The sequence below is a fragment of the Tribolium madens genome, unplaced genomic scaffold (assembly GCF_015345945.1).
Source record: "Tribolium madens isolate multiple individuals breed KSU strain unplaced genomic scaffold, Tmad_KSU_1.1 Scaffold_96;HRSCAF=242;Tcas5.2_LG5, whole genome shotgun sequence".
Lineage (NCBI taxonomy): Eukaryota > Metazoa > Arthropoda > Insecta > Coleoptera > Tenebrionidae > Tribolium > Tribolium madens.
Genome location: NW_025401068.1, coordinates 12830531 through 12856593, shown reverse-complemented (window position 1 = coordinate 12856593; position 26063 = coordinate 12830531). Strand labels below are relative to the sequence as shown.

At 29.0% G+C, this 26063-nt stretch overlaps 5 protein-coding genes across 5 annotated transcripts in view; all 5 read left to right on the top strand.

Annotated features, from left to right (window-relative positions):
- Positions 1-838: 838 nt before the first annotated feature.
- On the top strand, positions 839-1997 carry LOC123013058 (brachyurin-like). Its single transcript, XM_044411370.1, has 6 exons — positions 839-933; positions 987-1137; positions 1183-1349; positions 1398-1484; positions 1534-1673; positions 1723-1997. Exons 1-6 carry the CDS (start codon positions 864-866, stop codon positions 1882-1884), a joined length of 777 nt encoding a protein of 258 aa, XP_044267305.1. The 5' UTR covers positions 839-863; the 3' UTR covers positions 1885-1997.
- A 2016-nt stretch (positions 1998-4013) lies between these two features.
- Positions 4014-5193, top strand: LOC123013071 (brachyurin-like). Its single transcript, XM_044411397.1, has 7 exons — positions 4014-4141; positions 4197-4215; positions 4263-4413; positions 4456-4622; positions 4671-4757; positions 4806-4945; positions 4996-5193. The coding sequence occupies exons 1-7, from the start codon at positions 4094-4096 to the stop codon at positions 5161-5163; spliced, it is 780 nt and encodes a 259-aa protein (XP_044267332.1). The 5' UTR covers positions 4014-4093; the 3' UTR covers positions 5164-5193.
- Positions 5194-6993: 1800 nt separating this feature from the next.
- LOC123012943 (brachyurin-like) lies at positions 6994-8189 on the top strand. Its single transcript, XM_044411189.1, has 7 exons — positions 6994-7121; positions 7176-7206; positions 7254-7401; positions 7452-7618; positions 7667-7753; positions 7803-7942; positions 7991-8189. The coding sequence occupies exons 1-7, from the start codon at positions 7080-7082 to the stop codon at positions 8162-8164; spliced, it is 789 nt and encodes a 262-aa protein (XP_044267124.1). The 5' UTR covers positions 6994-7079; the 3' UTR covers positions 8165-8189.
- Positions 8190-11183: 2994 nt separating this feature from the next.
- LOC123013083 (glucose dehydrogenase [FAD, quinone]-like) lies at positions 11184-19733 on the top strand. Its single transcript, XM_044411410.1, has 3 exons — positions 11184-11929; positions 16573-17409; positions 19454-19733. Exons 1-3 carry the CDS (start codon positions 11184-11186, stop codon positions 19716-19718), a joined length of 1848 nt encoding a protein of 615 aa, XP_044267345.1. The 3' UTR covers positions 19719-19733.
- Positions 19734-22952: 3219 nt separating this feature from the next.
- The window catches only part of LOC123013988 (transmembrane protease serine 9-like), a 5574-nt gene continuing 2463 nt past the window's right edge, over positions 22953-26063 (top strand). Inside the window, exons 1-7 of the mRNA XM_044412872.1 lie at positions 22953-23076; positions 23132-23168; positions 23216-23363; positions 23417-23583; positions 23628-23714; positions 23762-23901; positions 23951-24121. Coding sequence (XP_044268807.1) covers positions 23026-23076; positions 23132-23168; positions 23216-23363; positions 23417-23583; positions 23628-23714; positions 23762-23901; positions 23951-24121 — 801 coding nt within the window. The 5' untranslated portion in view covers positions 22953-23025. The remainder of the gene's footprint in view (positions 23077-23131; positions 23169-23215; positions 23364-23416; positions 23584-23627; positions 23715-23761; positions 23902-23950; positions 24122-26063) is intronic.

The window sequence follows — 26063 nt, the reverse complement described above, 5'->3', positions numbered from 1 at the left end:
TAATTCCACCCTTGATTTATCCAGAAATTGTAAAAGTTGTTAAAATACTGAAATTTAAATCATTTTATTGTAAAAATAAAGAATAATGGATGCGGTCTAACACAAATGTGATTATTAAGTGATATTTCTTCCATCTCTTGTGCAACTGTGCACTTTTTGGCTACTCAAACAATAGTAATTATTTTTTTTAATGTTTAACTTAAATATCTTTTTAGTTATTAATTATAAACACCTAAAAGTAAATAATTTTAGAAAGACAATTTAATAATCTTTTAAAGGCAAAAACAATAAATAGGGTGTCCCATTAAATTTTTTTAAGTTATTGAACTTTTAACAAACGCCTTTATTTTTTATCTTTGCAAATGCAACACACTAAAAAAATATTACAACCTAATAGCTTGTACCTTCTTCTTTGCGATAGTAAAAAAAACTTTTTCTAGATGTCTTAGTTTTTGTACAATAAATTTTTAAAAAGTGCATGTTTTCGTCAAAGAACCGCCTTATTTTTCACTAAGCAAAATCGACCAATAAAAGTTTAGCTTAAAAACATTGTTATAAAAATCTACATTCAAAAACGCTAAGAGGCATATGGTGTTTTATTTAAAAAAACACAAGTTGGTATAGAAATTTATTTTTGAGACACTGTAATTGAAAATAATTTTATCCGATGGACTAATGTCGTATATATATTTTTTTAATTTTACCATATAAAGGTCACCTGTATATATTTTTTATTTATTGTTTATTTTTTATTACAAGTCATTCTATCTACATAACAAACAAAGATAAAAAGATACAGTTTTGATAGATAAATCTATAAGTAATTTTAAATTCGAGATTCTACATCAGTATCGCCAGCAACAATGAATCTTCTAATTTTGGTTTCCTGTTTTATAATTGCTTTTTCAGCTGTGTCTATAAAAGCAAAACCTGGTAAAACTAAATAAAATAATTTGATTATTATTATTTTTTAATTACGAAATTAGGGGTTCGCATAATTGGAGGAGATGACGCACCTGCAGGACATTTCCCTTTCGCTGCAGCAATTCACGTACAAACTGAAACTAGTAAATTTTTCTGCGGTGGAGCTGTAATAGCCCAACAATGGATTCTCACTTCAGCACATTGCGTTAATGGGTAATTTCACAATTTTTTTATTCAAGTTATTAAATTATGTTTCAGTGCCATCCTTTTCACTATTCAAATAGGGTCAAACACTCTTACAACCACAGATCCTGAACGCGTAACTCTTTCTTCTTCTGAGTATGTCGTACATCCAAATTTTGACCCAGATAGAATAGAAAATGATATTGCCTTGATTAAACTAAGAATGCCTGTTACGTACACTTGCAAGTTAAGTTTTTATTGTTATTTTGTTGTTTAATTTAAAATTTCAGGGACTATTCAGCCAATTAATTTGCCCCCAGTTAGTCTCTTGAACAATACTGAAGTTACAATTCTTGGTTGGGGTCAAACTAGTGATTGTAAATTGCCTCTTGAGCTGTTTTCCTCCTTCTCACGCTTATTTTGCAGCTGACTCATCACTTTCTGAACATCTTAAATTTGTTAAAGCAACAATTTTGTCAAATGCTGAATGTCAGTTGATCTATGGAAGTCAAATTTCTGACACTATGGCTTGTGTTGAGGGTAATTTTAACGAAGGAACTTGCACGGTGTGTATTTTTTTCAATTGTGGTCAATTTTGTTGTAATTTGCTTTTAGGGAGATAATGGTACTCCATTAGTTGAATACGTGAGTCGCTCTTTCTGGATTGTGGGAGTGGCGAGTTTTATTAGTGGGAATGGGTGCGAAAGTACTGATCCTTCTGGATACACCAGAATTTTTCCTTATTTGGACTGGATAAGAAATGTAACAGCATCCTAACACTCACTTTATTTTGTAATACATTTTTACTAAATATCTGAATTAAATTGGAAAATAAAAACCAAAAAATTAAGCATAAAAATGTCGCAAATTCAAAATATAATAGCTATAGATACTTAAAATACTTTGTATTTTAAAATTTTTACTATTTTTATTTTGTTAATTCTAGCTTTTGTACCGGACTTTTGTAAAATGTTCCGGGGTGTTGAAAAAACTGCGAAATTTATATTAGTTTAGAAGTTATTGTCGAATTAATATTTTTGCGATTTTTGCTATTTTAGCAGCGATTTTTTCAATAACTATTTATCACAGTCCGCATTTTTTCTCTTATTTCAAACAAGCGTAATAAGAGAGCATAAGCATAAAATTATCGTAAAAGCATTTTATTAAATTTTTTCTTAAAAAATCGAAAATTTTAAATTTATGCTTTTTGTAAAAATGGTCAATCAACTTTTGTTTGTGAAAACGTTTGAAATATAGTTTTCGGGATGTAAAATTACACGCTAAACACAATAATATGCAACAAGTTAAAATGCTCTACGATCAATAGTTTTTGAGATATTAAGTAATATACAGGGTGTTGCATCGAGTTGATAGATACTAATCTAGTGCATCACCTAAATTTATTTTCAACCATACAGCATGTCCCAAAAATAAGTTACGATACAAATTTGTGTTTTTTAAATGAATCAGCGTATGTCTCTTAGTTTTAGAAATAATACGTTTTTTTGACGAAAACATGCACTTTTTAAAAACTTATTACACAAAAACTGAGACAGCTAGAACAAATTTTTTCTTACTTCTGCAAAGAAGAAAGTACATAATTTACAGTTGTAGCAATTTTTTAGTATTTTGCTTTAGTAAGGATTAATAAATTAAGAAGAGATTGTAAAAGTCGTTATAAAAACTGAAATTTGAATTATTTTATTGTAGAAATAAAGAATAATAGATTCAGTTTAAGACAAATGTGATTATTAAGTTATATTTCTTCCATCTCTTTTTAGTTATTGATTATAAACACCTAAAAGTAAATAATTTTAGAAAGGCAATTTAATAATCTTTTAAATGCAAAAACAATAAATAGGGTGTTCCATTTAATTTTTTTAAATTATAATTTTTAACAAACGCCTTCATTTTTTATCTTTGCAAATGAAACACACTGAAAAAAATGTTACAACCTTATAGCTTGTACCTTCTTTGCGGCAGTAAAAAAATATTTCTAGATGTCTTAGTTTTTGTGTAATAAATTTTTAAAAAATGCATGTTTTCGTCAAAGAAACCGTCTTATTTTTAAAACTAAGCAAAATCGACCAAGAAAAGTTTAGCTTAAAATCACTGTCATAAAAATCTACATCCAAAAACACTAAGAAACATATGGTGTTTCATTTAGAAAAATACAAGTTTGTATTGTAATTTATTTTTGAGACACGCTGTATACGAAAATAATTTTAGGCGATAGACTAGATTAGTATCTACAGGATGAATAGAAAGTATGGAACAAAGCGGTTTTATTTTTAATCATTTGCCTCCAGAAAATAATAATTAATATAAATTAAAGTAATACAAAAAAAGTGATCGTATTTTCAGAACGAAATTTTGTTTTGTTTTTGAGTTATACCATTTTTTTTGTCAAAATTGCAATTTATGTGAAAAATTTTTTTTGAAAAATTTAAATATAAAGCAGATAGTTGTAATTCTTAGAGTTTATCTGATTTTATAGTGGGTTGCCATTTAAAAAAATATTTTTTTATAGAACTCAAAAACAAAAGGAAATTTTGAAAACTTTTATTCTTGTTAAATCATCACATTTTTATAGTACTTTATCACTCATCAATTAATTTTTTCAAAAAATAGATAGTTTAAGCAAAAAACGTTTGGTTCCATACTTTTTATTCACCTGGTATGAACGTCCTATGTATTTTTTTTTAATTTGACCATTTAACATACACTTTCAAAAATCAAAAACTGATGTTAATAAAAATTAAGTTCTATCTTAAAAGTACAATAAAAAAATAACGATTCAAGTTTATGTACATTGGAAAAAAATACACATTTGTTTCTGAAACTTTAGATGCGATTAAGTTTGTTTTTAATAACAAAATAATGCAATAAATGTATAAAGATTACAAAAGCAATCGACATAAACAAGATATTAACTATATAAATCTCTAAACTAGCAATAAACATTTAGGTAGTTATGTACTAAGAAATGGCGTTAAAATTGTACTTGTTTTTATTCCTTGGATTCACAATTTGGGTAAATTAATTTGTATGAATTCATTTAATATAATTCAACTACATTTTTGTTTCAGAACGTACAAGCAATAAAATGTTGGTGAACTTGCAAGATAAACAAAAATTGAACTTATTTTTTTCAGCATCTCGCATAATTGGCGGCCAGGATGCTAAAGCAGGTCAATATCCTTTTTCAGCAGCCCTTTACATCAACACCCAAACCGGTAGATATTTCTGTGGCGGTGCCCTTATTAGCAATCAGTGGATTTTAACAGCTGGTCAATGCGTCAATAAGTAAATTTGAATAAATCAACACCTGTTTTATTTCAGTTTCAGTGCTGTGTCTTTTACAGTACATTTGGGATCAAACACATTGCAAGGAAACGATTCAAATCGTAAAATTCTAGCATCGTCTGAATATGTTTTACATCCAGATTTTAATCCAGACACACTCGAGAATGATGTTGGTCTTGTAAAACTAAGAGAATCTGTTTTGTACAATGGTGAAACCAAAAATCTTAAAGTAGACACTTTTGATCCATTTTTTGTAGATTATATACAGCGGATTTTGTTAGCTTATGATTATACAGACGATGAGACTGTTCTTACAGGAATTGGATGGGGGCAGACTAGTGACTGTATTTATTCCACTTAATTTTTGATTCAATTTTTAGCGTAATTTGTAGCCAATAATGCACTTTCCGAACATTTGCAATATGTGTCATTGGCTGCCATAGCAAATGATGAATGTGTGGCAGTTTATGGGGACCAAATTTCTGACCATATGATTTGCGTAGCAGGACAGTTTAATGAGGGAACTTGTATTGTGAGTTTTGCTATTAATAATATGAATTAATTTTAACAGTAATGCTGTAGGGGGACACTGGAAGCCCACTTTTGGACAATGATCCTGTGAGTCGCAGTTTGCGACATGTGGGGATTGCCAGTTTCATTAGTGGTAATGGGTGCGAAAGCACAGATCCTTCAGGATACACAAAAACTTACTCCTTTAGAGAGTGGATACGAAATGTGACCAATTTGTAAAATCAAAATGCAATAAAAAACTAGCTGAAATGTTGTTTTCTCAATTAAGTGTAAAACTTAACAATAAAAGAAATAAACTGTCTATAATAACAAAAAATATAAAAAACGCAGTTTTAGTTAGTACTTAGTTTTTATGTTAAATTTATAAATAAAACAATTTTTATTAATTTTAGAATTTTTCAAAATTTAAGAACATTTTTCGATTTGAAAAGTATCTGACCACGGTGCTTGTATTTTTATTAAATTGTTGATAATCTTTTCACTCATTTTTTTAAACTTAAGAACATTTTCTTTGTTTGGAAGGATCTTGATTAGGGTACTACTACTATTTTCAATAAATTTTTGAAAATCTTTTGCCACCAATTTTTTTTTTATTCAAGAACATTTTTCCTATTTGGATGGATTTTGATTACGAAACTACCGTTTTTATATTTTTTTTTATAAAATTTTATGAAATTAAATGAAATCTTCAACTTTACACTTATTTTTTTGAAAATTTAATAATATTTTTTTTATTTGAAAGGATCCTGATTTTTATTACAGTATACAATTTTTCTTAAACTTTCGATCATCTTTTCACTCATTTTTATAAATTTAAGAATTTTTTTTATGTGGAAGGATCTTGATTACGTCTCTATTATTTTTATTAAATTTTTGATAATCTCTTCACTATTTTTTTTGAATTTAAGAAATTTTTTTCTGTTTTGCAAGGATCTTGATTACGGTACTACGTATTATATTTTTATTAAATTTGTGAAAATCTAATCTTTTTATTATTTTTTTTTTAAATTTAAGAACATTTTTTTCTATTTGGAAGGATTTTGATTATGGAACTGCCATTTTTATAATTTTTTCTATAAAATTTTATGAAATTAAATTAAATCTAAAGTTTACACTTATTTTTTTCTAAATTTAATAACATTATTTTTTATTTGAAAGGATCCTGATTTTTATTACAGTATACAATTTTTCTTAAACTTTCGATCATCTTTTCACTCATTTTTATAAATTTAAGAATTTTTTTTATGTGGAAGGATCTTGATTACGTCTCTATTATTTTTATTAAATTTTTGATAATCTCTTCACTATTTTTTTTGAATTTAAGAAATTTTTTTCTGTTTTGCAAGGATCTTGATTACGGTACTACCTACCATTAAAATTAAATTTTTCAAAATCTAATCTTTCCACAATTTAGATTACGGTAGTACCGTTTTTATTAAACTTTTGATCATCTTTTCACTTTTTTTTTAATTTAAGAACATTTTTTTAATTTGGAATGATTTTGATTACGGTACTACCGTTTTTAATAAATTTTCCACTCATTTTTTTGTTTAATTTACGAACATTCTCTCTATTTGGAAAGATTTTGATTACGGTGTACCGTTTTTATTAAACTTTTAATCATCTTTTCACTAAATTTTTTCAAAATTTGAGAACATTTTTTCTATTTGTAAGGATTTTGATTACGGTACTACCATTTTTATTAAACTTTTGATTATCTTTTCACTCATTTGTTTCAAAGTTTAAGAACGTATTTTTATTTGAAAGTATCTTTATTACCGTACTATTATTTATATTAAATTTTTTCAAAATTAATTTTTTTTTTTATTTGGAAAGACTGATTACTGTACTATCGTTTTTATTCAATTTTTAATAATCCTTCCACTTGAAAAGTCTTAAAGATTTTGCGATTCAGTTGCAGCGTGAACACAAAAGATAATAATAGAATTGATTGTGGTCCACCACGTGATCAAATATTTCAGATTAAAATTAGAAAGGCTTTATCTTAACAAGATCTAAACTCAAAAATTTACCAGTTTATTATTAGCTTGGTTACAACTTAATAAGATTAACTAATCCCATCAAAAAATTATCTTATAAATACAGGAAATGTGAGATGGAAGATCATAAACAAAATGAAGATTGCGTTACTTTTTTTAACAGCTCTTTTGTTGCTTGTAAGTAGTTTTTTACTCTGCTGTTTCTAGTACAAAAGTAATGTTTTATTGTAGCAATCGAGAAGCTACTCAAAAAAAATATCAGGTAAAATAGCAATGTTTTGAGGGAAATTCTATATAGCAAAATTTTAGGCCGCATCATTGGGGGCCAACCCGCCTATGCTGGCGAATTTCCTTTTGCTGCAGCAATTTACATAACGACTGCTGATGGTAGATATTTCTGTTCGGGGTCATTAATCGGTCCACAGTGGATTTTAACAGCTGCTCAATGTGCAAATGGGTAAATATATTGAAAAAAAATCCCAGTTGTTTATATTTAACAAATTCCAGCGCGATTTCGTTCAATATTGAATTAGGATCAAATCTTTTAGAAGGAGAAGATGCAAATCGGGTGACTGTAGCAACTTCTGAGTATGTAATACATCCAGATTTCAATCCACTCACACTTGAAAATGACATTGCACTTATCAAACTTCGATTGCCTATTACCTACACGAGTTAGTACACTCATCAATGTGAAAATTTTCTTTTAATCAAAGTTTTAGCATATGTGCAGAGGGTTTTTATGGCTTATGGTAATCTGAGTGACTACACTGACCTAAAAGCAATAGGGTGGGGTCAAACCAGTGATGGTAATTGCTAAATTTGATTTTTTTTCTGAAACAGCAATTTTTTATTTAGCTAATAGTAACTTGTCAAATGAGTTGAACTTTGTGAGTGTTGCTGCTGTTCCCAATTTGGAATGTCAAACCATTTATGGACCACAAATCAATGATAATATGGTTTGTGTCGCTGGCGAATACAACGAAGGGGCTTGTAATGTAAGTCACAGTAATTTTTTTTATAAAAGGTTGAAGGGCGTTTTTAAGGGCGATAGTGGTAGTGCTTTAGTACATTACGATTATGCCAGTAGGACTATTCGACATGTTGGAATAGCAAGTTTTTTGAGTGCAAATGGATGTGAAAGCACTGATCCCTCAGGATATACAAGGACATATAGCTACAAGCAGTGGATAACAAATGTTACCGGAATTATTTCATAAAGTTAAAATAAATTTGTGAAAAATATTGAACGTTTTTCTTTAGTTTAAGCCGAATTTTTGGGTTTGACTGAAACTGAACTGAAAACTTAATTTTTTTCTTTTGTATTTCATGAACTAATTTGTGGTTGACAAATTAAATAAATCACGTGATACTATACTGGCTAGATACATGAAGGAATGCTTGAGAATTAATTTATTATCTAAAGACTAGAATTATATTATTGTGATAAGGATATTTGGAAATAAAATGGAGGAGTAAAAAAGATTTTTTTAAATTCTCTAATACAGGATACAGGAAAATCGCTTAGTTTTATTAATAAGACGTTTTTTTGACGAAAACATGCATGTACAACGTAATTCTTTTAAATCTTTTGATTATTTTCAATTCCCTCTCTTCTTTCTCTTAGTGGAATTATTAAATCAGCATCTACTTGTAATTGTTGTAATAGTTTAAGATTTGTAATTTTATATTTTTTAAATGTTCTACCTTTAGGGAGTTGACGGTTTATAAAATCAATCAGTTCTTGTTTAGATGATCCTTTACTTTAAATCTTTTTATAAACTCACATAATTGAGTTCTGGTTTTATTATTTATATCCTCTATATATCTTTGTCTGCGTTTCAAGCTTCTAAGTTGAGCTTCCATATATATGTATTTTTTTTTAAATAATTTTATTAACAAATTTTTGGTTGATCCATATGTCTTCTTCCTATTGGTCTTTTACATTTAGGACATGGTCTTTTTTCATTATTTGTAAAATATTCTGCCCAGCACTTCTTACATATCGATTGATGTGCGTCATTAAGTTCATTACTAAAAACATAATTTTCTAGTTTTACATTTTGTACAAACCTCTTTACATATAGTTTGTTTACCACATTTAAATTTTCTGGTTTGAAAATAATTATCATTACTTTTTTCAATATTACATTTACTACAAGTACTAGAATCTTGTATTTCTTTTGGGGCAGATTTTTTTTAACTCCAACATTCTTTACAAGTTGCATGATGCCCATCTGAATGATTCTTATTCCTATAATAATTTTCTAATGTCTTTACATTTTGTACAAGACTTGGATTGATTATTATCCATTTATTTACAATTTTTTTTTATTTATCAAAATTCAGCGGTCGGCTCGGCAACCGGTGAGAATATCAGACAAATAAAAAAACATTTATTAAAAAGTTTATCAAATTATAAAATTAATTATAAAATAGTTAAATACAATGATCCATTGGCCTTAGAATACGATTATTTGTTTGATGTAGTCTAGTCGTCAGAATATTAGAGCATGTAATATAAATAAATAAAATAAGATGTAATTATTTGAAAAATGTTATTTTTTAAATATATCTTAAAAACAGACATTAACAATAAACAGGTGTAGTTTTTATATTTATATAGCTGAACAATTAATTGATTTTCAATTTTAGTACTCTAATATGTGTAATGTTCTAACTCAGATTATTATGCCTAGTTTTCTTGGTCATTTGGCATTTTTTTTCAACAAAAACCACAGATTCAGTTGTTACGTCTGGCTCACATTTTTAAGAAATCATATTTTTGCCAAAAAATTTTAAAAAAGGCCATAAAAATAGGGTAGTGTGCATAAAAAATTAATGTTTCAATAGATAAACTGGGTCTAAAAACAGGTCATTTTCTTAATTTTTGTGTTTTTGAACAGACTTCAATGGGCTGTTTTTCAAATTCAACAAACTTCAACGACTAAAACTTTAAAATGGACTTATTTTCTCAAAAAATTGATGTTTTTGGGGAAATATGAGTTAGAATTTGGGGTTAAAAAATAAGGGTAAAAAGTCAAATTCAACGTTGTTTGATGTTTTGGTAAAAAGCCAGGTTTTTTGTTGAACAAAATGCATGGAACATAGGAAAATGACCAAGAAAACTAGGCATAATAAGTGAGAACATTAAACACATTAGACTACTATAGTTAATTGCAATCAAACGTCGATTAACTGATCACGTGACCAAATTGAACCAACCAGATGCTTACTTTTAACCACGAATTAATTTTTAGTTTGCTTTTTATAAACCGACTCTTAATTGTAATTAAATTTAAAAGTAAATAACTTCATTCTTCATTTACTTTCTGAAAATCGACCCAGAGTGGCAACCATTTTTAATTGCCCAATTAACATTATCATTAGTAAAGTAAACATAAAATACGCACATAACATTATAAATTTTTTTTTTAATAATACCATTTTGATAAGTGTAATTATTTTATATCGCTTATTTTGCATATTTGTATTAATATTTATCACTTTAAAAGCTAGTGTTCTCGTTTTTGACTATCATGGTTTAATTTTTATTTTTAAGCTTGTTTCAAAATAATATTGTTTTAAACTAATGTCTCAAACGGTTTCTTCTATAAAGTATATATTTTAGTGGCATTTTGTCAATTTTGACATTATTTTGACAATTTTTTTATAACAATTTTTGTTGGAAAAAACTTTGAAGACAACACAAGTTTTATAGTTTAAACTTCTATTGTCTTAATACCTATTTTTTGTTTTTATTTTTTTTTGTTACACATAAACAATTTTTTTTGTAAACTGTTTATTTATGATAATACACGTTTTTTAAAAAAATAATTTGTTATTCATATCCTACATTTTGCTGATAAGCAAGATATCAAAAGCTTCATAAACTTCCTGTAGTTTCAGTACCTACTCTTCTTTGTAATTTTCACTTAAAATTTTTAAACCATTTGGAAAAGATAAAACTCAAAAAATCTACATAAACAAATATTGTGTTATCATTATTGTTGCATTTAAATTTGTAGCTGTTACAACTAGCTTTACAGATAGGAAAATCATAGACCATTTTTTGTTTAAACTTTAAAATTATTTTAACGAATGTGTAAAAATTAGAAGAAAAATTGCGCGCACTGATAAGAAAGTGGTCAATCACCACACTGTTAAAAGCATAAACTCCAGGTATATAAACAAAAAGTTGACACTTTTGTCAGTACTTTGTTGCGCACCACTTTGAAAATGTCTTGTTGCGCCAACGCCCCCTATATCGGCCCCCCCTTAGACCGGACCTGCTACGGCGGTTCCTTCATCTTCTTCATGCACCTCCTCAACTCCCTCATCACCAAACAGTGCGATGTGTCTGAAATCTGTGAAAGAATCAACCCGAGACCCCAACCTGACTCCGAATACGACTTCGTGGTGATCGGCGGTGGCGCTGGAGGCTCCGTGGTGGCGGCGAGACTATCAGAAATCCCCGACTGGAAAATCCTCCTCATCGAAGCCGGCGGCGATGAACCCCCAGGTTCGCAAGTGCCATCCATGATGAACAACTACGTGGGGGACTCCCAAATGGATTGGAGGTATCGGACAGAACCGCAGGAGATGGCCTGTCTTGGGAAACCCGGGAGGAGGTGTGAGTGGCCGCGAGGGAGGGTTTTGGGAGGAAGTGGGGTCATTCATGGGATGATGTACATGCGGGGGCTTCCGAGCGACTACAACGAGTGGGAAGCAAGAGGGAATGAGGGTTGGGGGTATGAGGACGTGGTGGAGTACTTTAAAAAGTCGGAAGGGAATAGGGATGTTGGTGATGGGATTGAGAAGAAGTACCATAATATTGAGGGTCCCATGTTGGTTCAAAGGTTCCCAGATCGGCCCGAAATGGCCGAGGATATTTTAAGGGCGGGGGCGGAGTTGGGGTATCCAGTGGTGGAGGATTTAAACGGGGAGCAGCATTGGGGGTTTACCATCGCACAAGCAAATATTAAGTAAGTTTTATTAATTTATTAATTACCTTTAAAAATATTTTCACAAAAATTAAATTTTTGTGGCTGGCAACGTAGTTATAGTGTTTCCAACTGTTTATCTCTTCATTTATTGCTTATTTTTACATATTTCACGCTTAATTTATGGTAGAAAGTGTACATAAATTAAAAAAGATAACCAGAACCAGTCACGTGCCAACTCAGAGTTGTCTAATATATAAAAACACTAAATAAATCACCCACAAGTAGTAAGTGCTATAAACATTATAACCATAAATTCTCAATGTTTTTAAAGTGTCTGTTATTATTAATACATACAGGGTGTCCCAGCGAGTTGAAAAAGTCCGTTAGCGACCTTTAAATAGTAAAATTAAAAAATGTATACAGTATGTCCCCGGATTGAGTTTGCAAGAGGAAAATTTTTTTATCTTTGATTTTACGCCAAAATTGCAAAGGAAAAAAAGTTTTTGTTTTACTTGAAACCAGCAAATCTGTAAATAAAACTTCATTATTCTGATTCAGTAGACAGAGAAGTTTATTTTTCTCTTGATTTTGGACTTATAATACTTTTTCCTATCACATTGGCGGTTTTATTATTTTGTCAATGATGTCACTTTGATAAATGAGTTTACGCAAGTTAAATAACAAAAATGTTTGTGAAAAACATAATTTTAATTAACAGCAACTCAAAGAAACAGCTCTAAGGTAAAAACCAAAGTCATTTTTAACAAGAACTATCATTATTTAATTAATAAATTTATTGTCAAAGTGACATATAGTTGTCAAATAATTAAAACCGCCAATGTAATAAGACTTAAAAAGCAGAGACCAATTATTAAATTAAATTAAATTAAATTAAGTCCAAAATCAAGAGAAAAATGAACTTTTCTTTCTATTGAAAATGAAGTTTTAATTACAGATATGCTGGTTTCAAGTAAAGCAAAAACTTTTTTTCCTTTACAGTTTTGGCGTAAAATCAAAGATAATTTTTTTTTTTCTCTTTTAAACTCAATCCGGGGACATACTGTATATAGGACATTGATAGATATTACTCTAATCCATTGCCTAAAATTATTTTCAACTATACAACGTGTCTCAAAAATAAGTTACAATACAAACTTTTTTTTTAAATGAAACACCATATGTTTCTTAGCGTTTTTGGATGTAGATTTTTATGACATTGTTTTTAAGCTAAAATTTTATTGGTCGATTTTGCTAAGTGTTAGGAATAAGACGTTTTTTTGACGAAAACATGCACTTTTTAAAAATTTATTACATAAAAACTAAGACATCTAGAAATATTTTTTTTACTATTGCTAAGAAGAAAATACAAGGTTGTAACATTTTTGTGTGTTGCATTTGCAAAGTTAAAAAAATGAAGGCGTTTGTTAAAAATTCAATAACTTAAAAAATTAAAATTGTCTATCAAAACTTATTTACTTTTAGGTGTTTATAATTAATAACTAAAAAGGTATTTAACGATAAACATAAAAAAAATAATTACTATTGTTTCAGTAGCCAAAAAATGCACAATTGCACAAGAGATGAAAGAAATATCACTTAATAATCACATTTGTGTTAAACTAAATCTATTATTCTTTATTTTTACAATAAAATAATTTTAGAATTTTAGTATTTATTATTATTATTATATTATTATATATTTATTCATTAATCTTCACAAATGCAAAACACTAAAAAATTGCTACAGCTTTAAGTTCTGTACTTTCTTCTATGCAGAAGTAACAAAAAAAATTTTGTAGCTTTTAGTTTTTGTGTAATAAATTTTTAAAAAGTGCATGTTTTCGTCAAAAAAACGTCTTATTCCAAAAATTTAGCAAAATCGACTAATAAAAATTTAGCGTAAAAACATTGTTTCAAAAGGCTACATCCAAAAATGTCAAGAAACATACGGTGTTTTATTTAAAAAAAAAAACAAGTTTGTATTGTAGCTTATTTTTTAGACATTCTGTATGATTTTTAAATTTTAGGTGATGCACTAGATTAGTATCTATGAATGTCCTATACAATAATTGTACCATTTAAAGGTCACTAATGGACTTTTTCAACTCGCTGGGACACTCCGTATATAGTTTATTTTTAATAAGACACTAAATTCTAAAAAAAGTAAAAGCAAACAGTAATAAAAAATAAAAATATTTATGAAACGAAGAAAAACACATTTAAAATTTAAAAAACTGAATATATCTTAAGTATGGAACAATTTGCTAAGCTGTTGTATGTTTTATGAGAATGATTTAATGAAAGAATTTTTTAACAAGTTTGCAAGTTTTCCTTATTTTTCGTAAATGGGAAACTGTAATCATTATAAAAATTTTGATCTTTAATTTTAGTATAAAATCTCACAAACACAATGATTTGTAAACTGTAGAAGGAATTTTATTGGAGTCAGAACCGAAATCTGCTGATAACACTAGCCAACAAGCATTTTGTGACTGAGAAGAAAACAGTTATTTTTTGGTCAATTCTATGTGCTAAACTCAAAAATGATAAAGAAAATTCCATAGCACGTCAAATTTTAAAATTAGGCATTTGAAGATATCATATGTATCGGCGAAAAACGAAACACTTAAAATTCATTTTCTCCATTCTCATTGAAATTTTTTTCCCCCAAATTTGGGTCCGTTAGTGACGAGCAAGGGGAAAGGTTCCACTAAGATATATTGACGATGAAAAAGAGGTATGGGATCCAGCTATGATGGTTTCTGGTAAGGGAAGTTAAACACCCTACAAAAGAAAGTCAGCTTTTGCAAAAAACTCATCTACAACAGATTTATGTTAGAATCTTATACAACTTTCAATGTTCTTGTTTAGTGAATAAATTAATTTCTTTCGTCGTCTATTTAATTAATTTCTATTTGAAATGAACAATTTTTACGATAAAATTTGAGAGAACTATTTTCCTGTAACTTAAAATCTGAACGTGATGGAGAATTTTTCTTATCAAATTCGTAATTACACTGAGAGAACAGTTTTTTACTAGTTAAAGATTTAGCTTAAATGTAAACTAATAATTTTTTAGAATACGACGGAAGAAACTATTGTTATCAGAAAATAAATAATTTGTTTGGAATTTCCAAACATAGCATTTCTTAGTTTTTAAGTGATTCTGATTTTATAAAAACTTAACATCTACTTTAATATTATCATTGCAATGTTAATAATAAGAAATATTTATTAACAAGAAACAAGGATCATTAAAGATTAATAATCTCGCATTAGATATTAAAAGATGTGTTCTTGATAGTTAAGAAGTATATCTTAAAGGGAAAAATATTTTTTAGGTAAAAATATACCTAACGAAGGAATAAAACTGTACATATATTATTTAGAACAATTTATTAAGCAAAATAATAAACATTTAAAACATCATTAAGTACAAATTATGTATTTAGTACTGCACGGGGACGGGGATGCCAGGACGTCAATCACTGCATTAACATTCATAAATTAAAAAAATAGACTTTAAAATTGAAAAACTTACCAAAGATGCAGATTTGTACTCTTTAATATGCCGCATCAATTTGAATTGGTCATCAAATTTTGGCACCAGCTGGGGAAGGAAACTCTGAACAAGATCCAGCAAAATATCATATGTCATTCCTTCATCTGAATAAGAAAAACCAAGAAGTAGATAGTTAGATTCCATCAGTTTAACATTAAATATAATTGCTTAATATTTAACAAAAGTTTTTATCGACAACATACTACATTATTTACAAAGTGAAATTATTGCAGTTGAAATAACATTATGGAGAATGTAGTTTGCCACAGTCCAAATCAGCCACTGCTCGAATCTATTGCTCATAAAAATATTTTTATCTTAATAGCGTGTTGCAATTAAAAATTTCTGGTGGTGGCTAATCCGGCGATTGTAAATATCATTATACTAACCTTCAAATTTTTGTAGCAGTGTTACAAAATGCCACTGCTTCAGCAGCTTTTGGCACTTTTCGTCAACCGTACTCCTGCACTCCTCAAAACACAAACACAAATACAACAGAAAAAACAAATGACCATTAAACTATTCGTTCATGTAAAGACTCGTTTGAACAAAGTTGGAGCACATTCACCACACACAACGTGCAACTGCATGTTGTGGTGAGCATGCGCGCAATTTTTCCAAGTAATATTTACGTATTTACATTTGAAGTTCCGTTTGTTATATGTTAAGATCTTTATATTGGTTAAAAAAGAATAAACTGTTGTTGAATAATCGTTTCCATTGGTTATCATGTAAAGAAAATACATTATTGACTAAACAAAAATTTAAATAGATTTATTAACTATTAAATTATTACTTATTTATTACGATTTATAGTTTACATACTAAATAACAATACCGTAAAGAATATTTTGTTCAATAATAATAAATCAATAACTTAATGGAAAACCCGACATGTTATTTTCCAATGTTGATTATTGCTTGAGAACATCCATGGATTAGTATTAAACTTTTCTTAGTCAAACTAATCTATCATTTAGCTGTTACTATTCATTTTTCTCAGTGTAGAGATGTTAATGTACCCTGATACACGTGTCAATAGATCAATCACATTAAAAAAAATTGTTGGGTAGTGTAATTTTCTAGTAATTTGTAATTTTTGTGTAATTTTTTACTCCAGAAATGGTTCAAGGTTGAGCAGTGCGAGGGCTTTTCTGCGTCCAGCCCGTGATCGCCCAAACTTGCACATAATGCTCAATTCAACAGCCACCAGAATCATGATCAAGAGTAACGACACGGGAAAATCAATTTCAGCAGTGGAATTTACTTCTAACAACCAGTCTTTTACCGTCAATGTCAGACGTGAGGTTGTTGTCTCAGCTGGTGCTATCAATTCACCCCACCTTCTGCTACTATCTGGAATAGGGCCCAAAGAAGAATTGGACAAAGTGGGGATAGAACAGGTTCATGATTTGCCAGGTGTTGGACAAAACCTCAAAAACCACGTCTCGTTTGCGTTAAATTACCAATTGAAAAAAATTAAAAACTATAATGACCTCAATTGGGATAGTGTTAAGGAGTATTTGGCGGGTCGAAAAGGGCCCATGTCTTCTACTGGAGTCACTCAAGTCGCAGCCAGGATCAGTTCTGAGTATGCTGATCCTGATGGCAGAAATCCCGACTTGCAATTCTTCTTTTCGGGGTATTTGGCGCAGTGCTCGCTCTCAGGTGGAGTCAAGGAATCGGAAGATCCGACAAAATCTCAAGCTGCGAAGAGTTTTACCATTAGACCAACTTTGTTGAGACCAAGAAGCAGAGGTTTTATCGGATTGAAGTCCAAAGATCCGAAGGACTCTCCTCTTATGCAGCCAAATTACTTGACAGATGACGAAGACGTGATAAGAATGGTTGCAGGAATTCGGATTGCACAGGATTTGGCAAATACTAATGTCCTTACTAGGAAATATGGCATACAAATGGTAGAAAACAATTATGGGGACTGTTCTCAAAATTACACGTAAGAAATATTGCATCAAAACTATAATACAGGGTGTTCCAATGAGTTGAAAAAGTTCATTGGTGACCTTTAAATGGTAAAATTTAAAAAAATTGTATAGGTCATTGATAGATACTAATCTAGTGCATCACCTAAAATTATTTTTAACCATATAGAATGTCACAAATTTGTGTTTTTTTTTAATGAAACACCGTATGTTTTTTGGCATTTTTCGATGTAACCTTTAGAACAATCTTTTTACGCTAAACTTTTATTAGTCGATTTTGCTTAGTTTTAGAAATAAGACGTTTTTTTTGGGGAAAACATGCACTTTTTAAAAATTTATTACACACAAACTAACACAGCTAGAACAATTTTTTTCTTACTTTTGTAAAGAAAAAAGTACAAAATTTAAAGCTGTAGCAATTTTTTAGTGTTTTGCGTTTGTATAAAGATTAATAAATTAAGAACTTTGTTAAAAGTTAAATAACTTAAAAACATTTAATGGAATACCATATTTTTTATTTTTGCATCTAATAGATTAATTTAAGTTATTGAATAGCCAGCTGACTTTTTTTAAAAATTTTATTTGAAGTTCTACAATTCTATTTGAACAATTTTCGTAAAAGTACATCTCGAGCATCTTTCAAACGTGTTCTTGAATAAAATTTCCATTTGACAGGAAATGTTAACATAGGTTCTCAATTCATTTTTGCAAAGATATTCCTTTTGGATTTTGTCGCAAATGTTTGTCAATGGCCACAAATAGGACTCGGATTTTAAAACATATTTTGAAGATGATATAATTGTTTGAAATTTTTGGTCAGGAAGAGGTATCAAGTAGAATAATTCTAATTCACGCGTTTCGTAGAGAGGGAAAGAAAGAAAATAGATTATTTTGAATTTATTAATGACGCATTTAGTAGTTAAAATTCCTTTATAATTTTGGATATTTTCAGATTTTACAGAAAATGGTAATTGATTTGTAAATAGATTCAATTTTTAAAAGTTTTTTCATTAGTTATTATGCTTGGGTGAACAGTTTGTAATTTACAAAATGTCAATGAGTTTTCGATATCTTGGGCAATATGTATTCTGAATTACATTGAATAAGTGACTAGGTTGGTTCAACGTGTCTTTAATAAATAAGACGTTTATTTCATGCTCTGTGACATTTTGAAATTTTGATGTTAAAGAGTATAACGCCCTCTCGTTGTGTTCTATATCTTTTATAGTGTTTTCAAACTAATTAATTATTTATTGGTTAATTGAAAATTGATTACTTAGTTGGTGAGCGATATTATTTTGATTTTGTTTTATTGTATTAATGACACTATTTATTCTTTTTTTTTTTTAAATTAATTTTGGTGCATCAACACGTGGTTATTAGCACCACTACGGGGGTACAATTATTCTTTCGTTATCTTCGGAGTCCATATTTCCTGTAATAGTTTTTATGATTGATGCTAGTATATTAACTAATCCTCTTTTTATTCGTTTATTTTGAAGAAATGGGTAAAATTTTTCGTCTACGAGGTTAATGTCATAGTGAAAAATTTTCAGGTAATTTTGAATTTCTTTTTGAGTTTCCGTTTCGTTAACTGTTGAGTTTTTTATGATTTCCAAAGTCATTTTGCAATTTATTATATTCGGTTAAAAGACCGGAAATATCAAGTGGATATGATGGGACAAAGATTCAAGTCGTGATTTATTGATTAGGTTTTATCGTTTTACGCTCAGGATTTGTTTCTAAAATTTCTTTGTTCGTTCATCGATTCCGAACTTTGGATCTAAAATTACTTTTAACGAATACTGTGTCAGGTAGCTGGGCTGGTATATTTTACCTATTTTTATTTAATTTTGTTATAATCTTTTCTTTGTTTTCTGTTAGTCGGTTATTAATTTCTTTAAAAATGATGCAGTTTATCTTTATGAGACTATAAATGGTTGTTAAAATATATTAAAAAATATTTAATTTTCCTATACATTTTTTTTTTAATTTTACCATTTAAAGATCACTAATGGACTTTTTCAACTCGCTGTATATTTAGTTTTTTATTTCCAGTTTTGACTCGGATGAATTCTGGGCATGTGCCTTGAGATATGACACAGGTCCAGAAAACCATCAGTCTTGTTCTTGTAAGATGGGTCCGTCTTCGGATCCCACAGCGGTGGTAGATCCCAAATTGCAAGTTCATGGAATCGAAGGATTGAGAATTATGGATGCGTCAGTGATGCCTACAGTGCTCTCGGGAAATACTCATGCAACTGTTGTGATGATTGCTGAGAAAGGATCTGATTATATTAAGCAGAAATGGTTAACGCAATAAAATTTTTAAATACAATGTTTGTCTTAATAACTAATAATAATTCACACAACCATTCTAGTTTTTTATATCGGCTAAAAGCTAATACATTAAACACAAAGAAATTGAGAGACAAGAGGCAAAATAACAAATTTGTTTTTCTGAGAGTGATTTTAAAAATTCTTGTCAAAACCTTTATTTATAAACAATTGTTTAATTATTATTTTTGTTACGGTGTGTTTTTGCATTTTTAATAAAAAAATTATAAATTCGTTAAAGAATATTTAAAAAGTACTTCTACGATATAATGAAATAAAAAAGATCTTTTTGATAGAGACCTTGAGCGAAAAAAGTGAAATGCCGTAAGTAAGAAATACTTTTGCAATTTTCTGAGAAAAGAAATGTCCAAAAATGGGTGAAATTTTTTTAAGATCCACCCAAAATAGGCAAAGCAATATAAAATAGTGCATTTGAAGAAAGTTTTTGCAATTTCTGTTTCTTTGTTTTATTCGGACTGACTTTTAACTGGGATTTCTCTTAACTTCAGAAATTTTATCTACCAGATGTATAAAACTTATCTCTTAAATGCGTTTTTTGGTTTCGGTCAATTTCAGACAAGAGAATGTCTCTTATTGTTTTAAAGATTTTTTTGAGTATTTTTTGAGTATCTAAAAATACAACTAACATAATCATCTATTTGAGAAGTTTTTACCAATTATGGGACTTTTTTAAATATCATTTTTATATGTGTGATTTTTTTCTTTTTTTGGTTTTTCTGGTTCAGCAATAACATTTTGAGGTGTTTTTCTTTGAATTTTCGAATAATTTAGTCACTGCTGGATCTGAAGGATTGTTGGTAACGGAAATAAATTGAATTGGATTTTTACTAAAATTTATTAAAACAAAAAATATTTAATTTTCCTATATATTTTTTTTTAATTTTTCCATTTAAAGATCACTAATGGAGTTTTTCTATTCGCTGGGACACCTGTATATTTCGTTTTTTATTTCCAGTTTTGACTCGGATGAGTTCTTGGAATGTGTAAAAGAAGTTTCTTATTTCAAACCTATATTCAAAGATTTTTTTGATAGAGACCTTGAGCGAAAAAAGTGAAATGCCGTAAGTAAGAAATACTTTTGCAATTTTCTGAGAAAAGAAATGTCCAAAAATGGGTTAAATTTTTTTAAGAACCAGCCAAAAGAGGCAAAGCAACATAAAATAGTGAATTTGAAGAAAGTTTTTGCAATATCTGCTTCTTTGTTTTATTCGGATTGACTTTTAACTGGGATTTTTCTTAACTTCAGAAATTTTATCTACCAGATGTATAAAACTTATCTCTTAAATGCGTTTTTTGGTTTCAGTCAATTTCAGACAAGGGAATGTCATGTTTTAAAGATTTTTTTGAGCTTAAAGATAAAATTGCAACAAAACCTTAAAATATTCCAAAATGGTGCATTTAATAAAAGTTCTTGCTATTTCTGTTTGCTTCGGAACGACTTTTACCCACAAACGTCATAAAAGTGGTTAACTTTTATGACTAAATGTCACAAGTAAAAGTTTTACTTTTTAGCCATGAAGTAATAATTATATTTTTCAGTGCTTCAGCAATTTTTGGCGAGGTACATTGTAGATCATCAGCATTCAAAATTTTGCACTACCAACTGCACTAGTTAAATTAATAAACATTTCCAAAAATCTCAACACAAATTCCGATACTGACGCATGATGTTTAATTACAAGAGTTATTATAATTTCACTACTTGCGAAGCGTCCTAATTATTTTGTTTATTTACTCGTTAATCGATCTGAATACATTTGCGGATAAAATAGTATACAGGATTTTCCGTTTTTATTGTTACAAATTTAAACAGGTGATAGTATATTAAATTCTAAGACAAAAGTTTCCTATAAACATGTATTGAAAAATGCTTGGTAAGGGAGCTACACCCCCTGGAAGGGGGCTAATATATTTTTGCTAATATTTCAGAAACCATTTAAGATAAAATTACAAAATTTGGTACAGATGATAATCTTTATACACCTAAACGAATTCAAACATCAAATGTCGAAATTTTTAATCAGGGGCGTACGAAACTAAGGGAGTTTAAGGTAAAAAAAATACCCTATTTATTTTGGCTTTAGTTTCTCGGTACTTTCAGCAACAAAATCTTAAGTTCGATAGTTTATCACAGAAAAGTCTCTCTTGTGTCGATACGACTTATTGTTTTTGAATAAAATTAATTTAAAATTTATGTTACACACCGATACAACATTCAAATAAATCAGAATTTACAGAATAATAAAAGCAAGAAATTCATATTTTTTAATCAACCTCAACTAATTAACATTACATTACAGTAACAATAATAACATTAATTAAATGAATTTGCCTAAATCTAAAGGAGTTGTTCAAAGTGACCACCATTTTGGTCAATGCATAACTAAAGAAACTAGAGCCAAAATAGATAGGGTATTTTTTTACCCTAACCCCATCAGTTTCGGAAGCACCTGATAAGAAATTTCGACATTTGATGTTTGAATTCGTTTAGGTGAATAAAGATTATCATCTGTACGAAATTTTGTAATTTTATCTTAAATGGTTTCAGAAATATTAGCAAAAACCTATTAGCCCCCTTTCAGAGGGTGTAGCTCCCTTACCAAGCATTTTTCGATACATGTTTATAGGAAACTTTTGTCTTAGAATTGAATATCCTATCACCTGTTTAAATTTGTAACAATAAAAACGGAACACCCTGTATGTTATTCGGAGTTGAATTATTTGCCTCACTACGTTTGACAAAATAAACGTTCCATTCCGCCATATAAACTGTCACTTTTACTCCTAATAACATAATATACTCAGAATTTTTTAGCAGAAAATTTAAGTTCTGAATGCGTTATTTGGTTTTAATCAATTTCTTAAAGAGAAATTTTTTAGAACTTAAAGATACGATTACGATAAAAACTTTCTTTAAGTATCAATCGAAACACTTTTTCAACAAAAATTGAAAATCGAATCGAAAAAAAATGGCTACGGTTACGCATTAAAATGAGGTGTACAAAAACATTTCAATTGTCCTGATTTGTACTTCTATAAGATGGTTCCAATTTTTTTATCCGTTGATTTGTTTGTGTTTAAGATTTCTGTAAACCGGTTTTTATTGTAGGTAATGACGGTAATAAACGCAATAAGTATATAAAAAAATATTTTTTAAATGGAAATCTTTTAATCCAAAGATTAATTGCTGATATAAATTAAAAGTAATAAAATGTGATAAAACGATAGTAATTGAAGTAGCTTCTGTTAGACATTTTGTAAAGTGAATTAAAATGAATACTTTTAAAATATTCCCATTTCTAATTCTATGTATTTTTAATGTGGTAATATAACACTTTTTATCAATCAGAGGGAAAAATTAAGATAAATTTATTACAGGTCTTCTCTTCACCTCAGCTTCCAAATAACAAGTCTGGTAAGTTTCTAAAAATCGTATTTCTGCTCTAAAATTTATCCCTTCAGTTAGAATAGTAGGTGGAGACACCGCATACGCTGGACAATTTCCGTTTTCTGCCGCCATTTACGTGCAAACTACCTCTAGTTCTATCTTTTGTGGGGGAGCTCTCATTGACCACCAATGGATTCTAACAGCAGCCTATTGTGTAGACGGGTAAAAAAATAACAAAAATTTTTGAACCACTTGATATTTGATCTAATTGCTAGAGCTACTCTTTTCACAATTCGACTGGGATCAAACAGTTTATCCAACAGTGATCCCAATCGTCAAACTTTTGCTAGTTCTCACTATGTGGTTCATCCAAATTACAATCCTACCACACTTGAAAATAATATTGCCCTAATTCAGCTTCGACAACCTCTACAATACTCAGGTGTGTATCATAAAACTTGAAAATTATTAAAAAAAAAATTTTAGATTACATAAAACCCATAACACTGACAAATCGCGATATCCCATTGTATGACCATTTGACTGCAATAGGTTGGGGCCAAACCAGTGATTGTAATTAACTTCACACAATTAATTCACCAATTAATGTGTTTTTTTAGCCGAAAGTGGTCTTTCTGATGACTTGCAATATGTTAGTTTGATTACCATCACCAACGAAGAGTGCAAAAACGTTTTCGGATACCAAATCAGCAGTGATATGGTTTGTGCTACCGGTAATTACATTGAAGGAACTTGTCTTGTGAGTAATGTGATTTTGATGGGTCACTGTGTAACAAGTTTTTTTAAAGGGTGACATTGGAAGTCCTTTGATTGAGCATATTTACAGTCCTCAATCGGTGCGGCATGCTGGGGTGTCGAGTTTTATTAGTGGAAATGGATGCGATCAACCGCATCCTTCAGGATACACAAGGACGTATTTGTACCTAGACTGGATCGCAAATGTAACCAAAGGGACTTTTTGAGCTAAATTGTAATATTTTGTGTTAATAAAACTGTAAAATTGTTTGTCTTGATGTATTATTTGGGGCCCACAAAAAATTTAACAGAATTATTTCGTGGTCAACTTATAAAAGTCGTATTTTTTGAGTATCTGAAAATATAATTAACATAGTCACCTATTTGAGAAGTTTTTACCAATTATCACACTTTTTTAAATATTTTTATAGGTGTAATTTTTTCTTTTTTTGGTTTTTCTGGTTCAGCAATAAAACTATGTGTTTGGAATGTGTAAAAAAAGTTTCTTATTTCAAGCCTATATTCAAAGATTTTTTTACTTTACTTTACATTACATTTAGAACCTTATTCAAAATTAAGGAACAGCGATTTTTAGAAGGAACTGTTTTGATAATTAAAAAAAAAATAGTCAGTCGTAGAAGTCTGATGTTTCTTAATAAATGATGTAAGTTATTTATTTCTATACTTTTAGAAATTATATTGTATTCATAGTAGGTTGGACTTTGTTTCAAACTTATAAAAAAGCTATTTTCTCAATTGCGGTTTTCTATGTCAAATAAGTGATAAATAAATACTTACATGGTTATCAAAAAGTGAGGAAACAAACGTTGTTTGCATAAATTAATTAATTTAAGAAAAAAATAATTAGTACATTATCAAGTACGATAAAAACGTGATGATTTTTTAGTAATAAAATTTTTTGAAAATTTTTTTAGTTTTCGAGTGTTGCAAACTTTTTAATGTTTTCAAATGGCTATTATAAAATCTTTTTTTTCTACAAGGATTACTTATGTATGTACATACCTACCTACATTTTATATTCAATTTTTACGAAAAAAAAATTAAATGAGTTGTCATTAAAAAAAAATTGCATAACTCAAAAATAAAACAAAAATTCATTCTCAAAACACGACGGCATTTTTTATAACATTCTAATTTGTATTAATAACTATATTCTGAAGGCAAGAAATTACAAAAACGCTTGGTTCTATACTTTTTTGTACGTATATCCTGGTACAGAAAATATTATTAGACCCTTGTCTCAAATTGAGAGCAAAGGCTTTTTTTAAAAAAATAAAATATAAAAAAATAAAGAAAAAATGATATAGCTTGTGTTTTAAGTTTATCCACAAAACAGTATATTTTTAATAGATAACTAATACACATACATTTTCTGCCCTAAAGACTTTGTAAGTTTACAAATAAAAAAGTATGAAAATACAGACAGAAGAATAGAATAGAATAGTTTCTTCAACTTCTGTTTTAGTTTTTTCTACCACTTCTACCAGCATTTTTAACTACTGTATCCTCAAAATCTTTCGCAGCTTCGACTAACTGTTTCTTCTTTTCAACAATTTTTTCTTTGACATCTTTAGCTTCTTCGGCTTTATTTTTTGCACTTTCTAAGATATTAGTAGTTTCTTTTGCCACAGTTTGCTTACTGTCTTTAACTACGTGTTCATCAGTTTCCTTTTCGATGTTAATTCAGCCACTTCTTTTATTTCTTCCTGTAAGATTTTTGCAATTTTTGCAATTTACCTTCATCATTCGGCTTTATTGGCTTTATTTTTAGGTCTTCTCTTTTAGTAATAATATCTTTAATGATTCCTTTTGCTGATTCTTTCACCAAATGTTTAAGATTTTTGCAATTTTTGCAATTTACCTTCATCATTCGGCTTTATTGGCTTTATTTTTAGGTCTTCTCTTTTAGTAATAATATCTTTAATGATTCCTTTTGCTGATTCTTTCACCAAATGTTTGGTTTCTTCAGTAGCATTTTGTTTTTGAATGTTAAGGATTTCATTCTTCCTTTTTGTTATTTCTTTTTTTTTCAGGTACTTCTTGTGGTATAGAATAGAATAGGAATAGAATAGGAATAGAATAGGAATAGAATAGGAATAGAATAGGAATAGAATAGGAATAGAATAGGAATAGAATAGGAATAGA

Excerpts from the sequence above, each read along its gene's own strand:
- LOC123013058 (XM_044411370.1), top strand. The coding sequence starts at position 864 with ATGAATCTTCTAATTTTGGTTTCCTGTTTTATAATTGCTTTTTCAGCT. Across the intron at positions 1,138-1,182 it reads TCAGCACATTGCGTTAATGG|TGCCATCCTTTTCACTATTC; the intron begins GTAATTTCACAA and ends ATTATGTTTCAG. Across the intron at positions 1,674-1,722 it reads TTAACGAAGGAACTTGCACG|GGAGATAATGGTACTCCATT; the intron begins GTGTGTATTTTT and ends ATTTGCTTTTAG.
- LOC123013071 (XM_044411397.1), top strand. The coding sequence starts at position 4,094 with ATGGCGTTAAAATTGTACTTGTTTTTATTCCTTGGATTCACAATTTGG. Across the intron at positions 4,414-4,455 it reads GCTGGTCAATGCGTCAATAA|TGCTGTGTCTTTTACAGTAC; the intron begins GTAAATTTGAAT and ends TTTCAGTTTCAG. Across the intron at positions 4,623-4,670 it reads AGAATCTGTTTTGTACAATG|ATTATATACAGCGGATTTTG; the intron begins GTGAAACCAAAA and ends CATTTTTTGTAG.
- LOC123012943 (XM_044411189.1), top strand. The coding sequence starts at position 7,080 with ATGAAGATTGCGTTACTTTTTTTAACAGCTCTTTTGTTGCTT. Across the intron at positions 7,402-7,451 it reads GCTGCTCAATGTGCAAATGG|CGCGATTTCGTTCAATATTG; the intron begins GTAAATATATTG and ends AACAAATTCCAG. Across the intron at positions 7,754-7,802 it reads GTGGGGTCAAACCAGTGATG|CTAATAGTAACTTGTCAAAT; the intron begins GTAATTGCTAAA and ends TTTTTTATTTAG.
- LOC123013083 (XM_044411410.1), top strand. The coding sequence starts at position 11,184 with ATGTCTTGTTGCGCCAACGCCCCCTATATCGGCCCCCCCTTAGACCGG. Across the intron at positions 11,930-16,572 it reads ATCGCACAAGCAAATATTAA|AAATGGTTCAAGGTTGAGCA; the intron begins GTAAGTTTTATT and ends TTTTTACTCCAG. Across the intron at positions 17,410-19,453 it reads GACTGTTCTCAAAATTACAC|TTTTGACTCGGATGAATTCT; the intron begins GTAAGAAATATT and ends TTTTATTTCCAG.